The sequence below is a fragment of the Hylobates moloch genome, unplaced genomic scaffold, assembly GCF_009828535.3.
Source record: "Hylobates moloch isolate HMO894 unplaced genomic scaffold, HMol_V3 SCAFFOLD_2, whole genome shotgun sequence".
NCBI lineage: Eukaryota > Metazoa > Chordata > Mammalia > Primates > Hylobatidae > Hylobates > Hylobates moloch.
The window spans coordinates 16,188,488-16,194,983 of record NW_026652277.1 but is presented as its reverse complement, the minus strand read 5'-3'; the positions used below and the strand labels follow the sequence as shown (position 1 = coordinate 16,194,983).

The window sequence follows — 6,496 nt, the reverse complement described above, 5'->3', positions numbered from 1 at the left end:
AAAATCATGCCACTGCACTCCAGCCTGGGCAACAGAGAGAGTCTCTCTCTCTCTCTCTCTCTATATATATATATATTTAAATTAGTAGAAATGCAGAATACTTGAACATGATAAACAATTATGTTCTAATAGACATATAGAACACTTATACTGTGTAATAACTGCAGAACGCAATGCTTTTAAGAATCTAAAAAAATTTCATAAAATTTAAAAGTATTAGTGTAATACATTTTTGAAGGTATGACATACTTCACAGTGTTTAAAAAGTATCATCTTTACTTAATAAATTTGCTACATATACCCCATATCATACAAGGCAACATTATAAAATACATTGTTTTAAATTCAAATTAAGCTGTCCAAGGTCTTACACCAATGAGAGTCAGAACTGAAAGTTCTCACTGGGTCCAAAGAGTCTAGTTTTCACATTCTGATGCATTACCTCTGCGACCAGTATATAGAAGCACGCCTCTATTTTATCAGCGCAACCAGAAGATTCCTGAAGATACCCAAGTATGGATCTTGATACCAACCCGGTTGCCAGGAGAACTGCCTTTACCCTATTGTGCCTCAGTTTCCCCATTAATACTGACTTCTCTGTTCTGCTATAACTACAACTTGTTTATATTTCCTGCACATGATTTTACAATATTTTTTATTAAGTAGAAGAATTTTTTTTTTCTTGAGACAGGGTCTTGCTCTGTTGCCTAGGCTAGAGTGTAGTGGTGTGATCATGGTTCACTGCAGCCTCAGAAGGACAGGCATTTTATCCATACGTTTTGCAGGACTGTTAGTTTATTAAATAGCAATGTGTCTGGTCTGATAATCAGGATTTATCAATATGTTAATATGGCTTTACTCCAATAGGCAAGACAGAAGTAACTCTAATATATTATTAGTCTCACTGGTGCTGTATTAATTCTGTAATAAATTCAATTTAAGGCTAATGAGTAGCCTTAGCAACACTGTTAGACGTGTACATAAAATTAACAGCAGCTGACATTTCTTCATTTCGTCATTTATTTTACTGTCCCCTATGCATCTAAAATAATACGTAGGGATTAAATGGTGAACCCCAACAAGATAGGACCATATTCTAACTCTTGGAACCTCTGAAAGTGACATTATTTGGGGGGAAAAGTTCTTTGCAGGTATAATTAAGTAAATGATCTGAGATGAGATTATTCTGGATTATCTGGACAGGCCATAAATCCAATGGTAACTGTTGTTGTAACAAACAGAGGAGAAGACATAGACAGTGAGGAAAAGGCTATGCAAAGACGGAGGCAAAAACTGTAGTTATGCAGCCACAAACCGTGAAACAGCTCGATCCGAGGCTATGGAAGAAGCATGGAAAGATTCTCCCTGCAGCCTTTGGAGGAAGCAGGGCCCTGAAAATGTTTCATTTCAGACTTCTGGCTTCCAGAACTTTGAGAGACGAAATTTCTGTTGTTTAGGGGCACTCAGTTTGTGATAACTTGTTACAGCAGCAATAGCAAACTAATGCATGATACTACCCAACACATGCTATACTTATTACTTTTTATAATTGCATTTTCCAAAATTCAGATGATTCATACCACAAGTGACACAAATGTGAACATTTATATTTGCGGCTTTCTTCTCTGGGTGAAACCAGTGACGTTCCCTCCCTTTATATGTGTGATAACTTTATTACTCCAACTACCGGTAAACATTGAGCAAGTGGAATTGGCAGCTACTTTGATAGCATCCCATGAGACAAAGAAATGAAGGAGACAGTGACACCTATTATGAGTTATAAACGATTGAGTAAATTAAAGGAAATGACTTATGCAAAATACCTTATGCAAAATACCTAGGATACTATCTGACACAGAGGAGGGACACAAAAACGGCAGCATTGACTTTTACTAATGTCAGTTGTGAAACTTTATAAATACTACCTTCCATATTGTTAGTGGTTTTCTCTATGTGATTAGTATCCCATTGACTGATTACTGCAGATTCTTAATTTGATCATGCATTAATTATATGGCAGTTTGCATCCATCTGTAAGATAGCCTGCTTACCTATCCAGGTGCGACATGACTGTTTTGGAGATGTCTGCGCCTGCTTCTTGCAATATTTGGATAATCCGAAATGGTGCCCTGGAGCTCCGTCCAGGATGGATAATAACAGGACAACCAAGCTGAGCCTGGGCATGAGCTGTGGCCTGGAGAACCTTTCTTTCACTCTCAGTCAAAGGCCAGGAGCAACCAATTTCTCCAATAACGCCACACTTGATACTGGTTCCATCAGCTCCATGGAGAATTTCATTCATAAGGACATCGGTAAGCTAAGGAAGAGTGAGAAGGAACATATTTTATAGGTTGTGAAATTTATCAAAATAGATCCACCACAGTATGTGAATGAATTTATCTATTTAGTCATTCATTCTTTTAAAAATGTATTCAATATTTATCAATTAATACTGGCCAAGGAAAAAGGCATTCTGCTGGCCAAATGACAAATCAACAAGTTGCACTAAATCCAAGATTAGATAATATCACACTGTGATTATCTAACAAGAAATGTATAGCTTTAGGAAGCTGGAGGGGGACAAAGTGACTTAATGAGAGTACATTCAGAGTGAAGCAAGAAAAATCTATAACTTAACCTGGGGAGCAGCATCTAGAATATAGAAAGACCGCCAATGAATTGAATCTATGTCCCGTATATCAAGTCATTCTTTTTCTTTCTTCTTTGTTTTTTTTTTAAAGAAGCAGAGGTCTCACCATGTTACTCAGGCTGGACTTGAACTCCTGAGATCAAGTGATCCTCCCATCTCAGGCTCCCAAGTAGCTAGGACTACAGGCTTGCATCACCGCACAAGGCATCAAGAAATGCTTTAATTCTCTCCTATTTATTCAGTCTGTTATCATAGACAGCATAGAAAATTCACAGCACACTATACTACTATTACACTTTTTGGTTCATATGTATAGTTACCACTAAGAGTGGTTGGAAGAATATATAATCCTCATCATCAGCATAGTCTTTAAATAACATAAATACATTAAAAAAGTCCTGGTTGGAAAATAATGCAGAAAAAAATTTGAAATACAAAATATTCTAGAGAGTAAGTGATCTTTCGCAAAGACTGAGCTGACACCCTATGCTTGTCATGCAGGCAATGGAAGATGCATATGAATATATACATATGTGTGTAAACATGTATAAATAGATACATGTGTGTTTAGAAAGAGAACACATACACGTGCAAAAAAGGTTTTGCAGCTTATTCTTTTTGTCCCTAAACAATTTACTTCCTTCTGCCCATTCTTGTTTAAGACCATATTATGACAAAACACAGGGGAATGAATTTTCTTCCACCTCTCCTGTTTTGTGAAAGGAGAGTGAAACATATTCACAAATGTGCCAAGTCTTTGCCTGCCAAGTTTCACCCTACAGTGAATCTTCATTGCTGGTTATTATAAAATCCAGGGTGAAAAAAAAATCGAGGTAGCATAACTGAAGATGGAAAAGTGAGGTTTACAAATAGACTGTGGTGCCAACACTGAGGACAGATACGATATACACAAATCTAACTATTACCACGTTGGATTGTCCAGTGACCAGTGCACTAAGATCTCTTTCCTTGACACTTATTATTATTATTTTCTTTTTTCTTTACCACAAGGCTTGCTTGCAAAATTGGCACTTTCTTTATGAAATACAGTGCTACTAACTGGGGCCCCAACTGGCAGATGTCTTTGCTAGCTAGCAAATTTCTGTAGCATGCCCAGCTACCGCTGAACCCAGGGCATTTCCAAAGTTCTGGCTGTTCTGAATTTATGAACAAATATTGTCAAAGAACTTAGGCTTTTTACCTGCTCCACTGACATGGCCCTGGTCTCTGAGGAGTGGGTTGCATCCACATAAAACCCGGCTCCGGATATGATATGGACGCCAGTCTCTTCTGCAAGCCTCTTCAACGTCTGCGTGTCTCGGCCAATCCCAGCGGTTGTGTTTTCCACCAAAGCCCCTCCACCATTAGCTTTAAAATACAACAATTCTTCCTTTATGGCTTCTGTCTCCTGATTTAATTGAAGGTTTTCTTTATGGGAATAGGCGTTTTTCTGAATCCAATATAAGTTCTTCATCATGATAGATTCTTTGGAAATAGCTTCCTGGCACGGGTGAGGTGGACAGTAACAGCAGTCAAAGGTCATGGCCAAGTGTTCATGGGTCAGGGTGCGGCCCAGTTTGCTCGGCTCTACAAGGCCCAAAACGGTTTGGACTTTTCCACTTAAGGAAGACATTTCTGATGGTCCCACCAACAGATGTTCTAAAAAGAGGATTTTTTTTCTAAAAACAAACAAACAACTACAATCAGAATATTTAACACACGTAAACTCTTGTCTGTAAGGGGTGGGAGGCTGTGAACATATACCCATGTAAGAAGGCAAATCAACAGAACTAGAGATACGATCTCACGATCCTGCCGACATCAGAATCTATCCCCACTGCAGATCTAAGTGACATGCGTGGTGTTAGTTGCCTCCCACCCCTTCTACTGGGAGTCCTCTGCCTGAGTTAGTCCTAACCTTATCTACTGGAAATATTCTTTGATATTCAGTTCACTTTTCTTTAACTTAATTGTATCTCCTAGTCATAGCTATACATTCTTGGATAAATCAACAATAATTATAATTAAAAAAATTGGGGCACAGCCAAGATGGCCGATTAGGAACAGCTCTGGTCTACAGCTCACAGTGTGAGCGATGCAGAAGACGGGTGATTTCTGCATTTCCGTCTGAGGTACCGGGTTCATCTCACTATGGAGTGCCAAACAGTGGGTGCAGCACAGTCGGTGCTGCACACCGTGCACGAGCCGAAGCAGGGTGAGGCATTGCCTCACTTGGGAAGCGCAAGGGGTCAGGGAGTTCCCTTTCCTAGTCAAAGAAAGGGGTGACAGACGGCACTCATCCCTGGGATGCAAGGCTGGTTCAACATACGCAAATCAATAAATGTAATCCAGCATATAAACAGAACCAAAGACAAAAACCACATGATTATCTCAATAGATGCAGAAAAGGCCTTTGACAAAATTCAACAACCTTCATGCTAAAAACTCTCAATAAATTAGGTATTGACGGGACATATCTCAAAATAATAAGAGCTATCTATGACAAACCCACAGCCAATATCATACTGAATGGGCAAAAACTGGAAGCATTCCCTTTGAAAACTGGCACAAGACAGGGATGCCCTCTCTCACCACTCCTATTCAACATAGTGTTGGAAGTTCTGGCCAAGGCAATCAGGCAGGAGAAAGAAATAAAGGGTATTCAATTAGGAAAAGAGGAAGTCAAATTGTCCCTGTTTGCAGATGACATGATTGTATATCTAGAAAACCCCATTGTCTCAGCCCAAAATCTCCTTAAGCTGATAAGCAACTTCAGCAAAGTCTCAGGATACAAAATCAATGTGCAAAAATCACAAGCATTCTTGTACACCAATAAGAGACAGAGAGCCAAATCATGAGTGAACTCCCATTCACAATTGCTTCAAAGAGAATAAAATACCTAGGAATCCAACTTACAAGGGACATGAAGGACCTCTTCAAGGAGAACTACAAACCACTGCTCAATGAAATAAAAGAGGATACAAACAAATGGAAGAACATTCCATGCTCATGGGTTGGAAGAATCAATATCGTGAAAATGGCCATACTGCCCAAGGTAATTTATAGATTCATTGCCATCTCCATCAAGCTACCAATGACTTTCTTCACAGAATTGGAAAAAACTACTTTAAAGTTCATATGGAACCAAAAAAGAGCCCGCATTGCCAAGTCAATCCTAAGCCAAAAGAACAAAGCTGGAGGCATCACGCTACCTGACTTCAAACTATACTACAAGGCTACAGTAACCAAAACAGCATGGTACTGGTACCAAAACAGAGACGTAGATCAATGGAACAGAACAGAGCCTTCAGAAATAATGCTGCATATCTGCAACTATCTGATCTTTGAGAAACCTGACAAAAACAAGCAATGGGGAAAGGATTCCCTATTTAATAAATGGTGCTGGGAAAACTGGCTAGCCATATGTAGAAAGCTGAAACTGGATCCCTTCTTTACACCTTATACAAAAATTAATTCAAGATGGATTAAAGACTTAAATGTTAGATCTAAAACCATAAAAACCCTAGAAGAAAACCTAGGCAATACCATTCAGGACATAAGCATGGGCAAGGACTTCATGTCTAAAACACCAAAAGCAATGGCAACAAAAGCCAAAATTGACAAATGGGATCTAATTAAACTAAAGAGCTTCAGCACAGCAAAAGAAACTACCATCAGAGTGAACAGGCAACCTGCAAAATGGGAGAAAATTTTCACAACCTACTCATCTGACAAAGGGCTAATATCCAGAATCTACAATGAACTCAAACAAATTTACAAGAAAAAAACAAACAACCTCATCAAAAAGTGGGCAAAGGACATGAACAGACACTTCTCAAAAGAAGA

At 38.9% G+C, this 6,496-nt stretch overlaps 1 protein-coding gene across 1 annotated transcript in view; it reads right to left on the bottom strand.

Annotated features, from left to right (window-relative positions):
• PTER (phosphotriesterase related) overlaps nucleotides 1–4,329 on the bottom strand; it is a 29,739-nt gene extending 25,410 nt beyond the window's left edge. The window contains exons 1-2 of the mRNA XM_032163588.2: nucleotides 3,852–4,329; nucleotides 2,052–2,317 (exon numbers count right to left, since the gene is read on the bottom strand). Of these exons, the coding sequence (XP_032019479.1) occupies nucleotides 2,052–2,317; nucleotides 3,852–4,283 (698 nt within the window). The 5' untranslated portion in view covers nucleotides 4,284–4,329. The remainder of the gene's footprint in view (nucleotides 1–2,051; nucleotides 2,318–3,851) is intronic.
• Nucleotides 4,330–6,496: the final 2,167 nt, after the last annotated feature.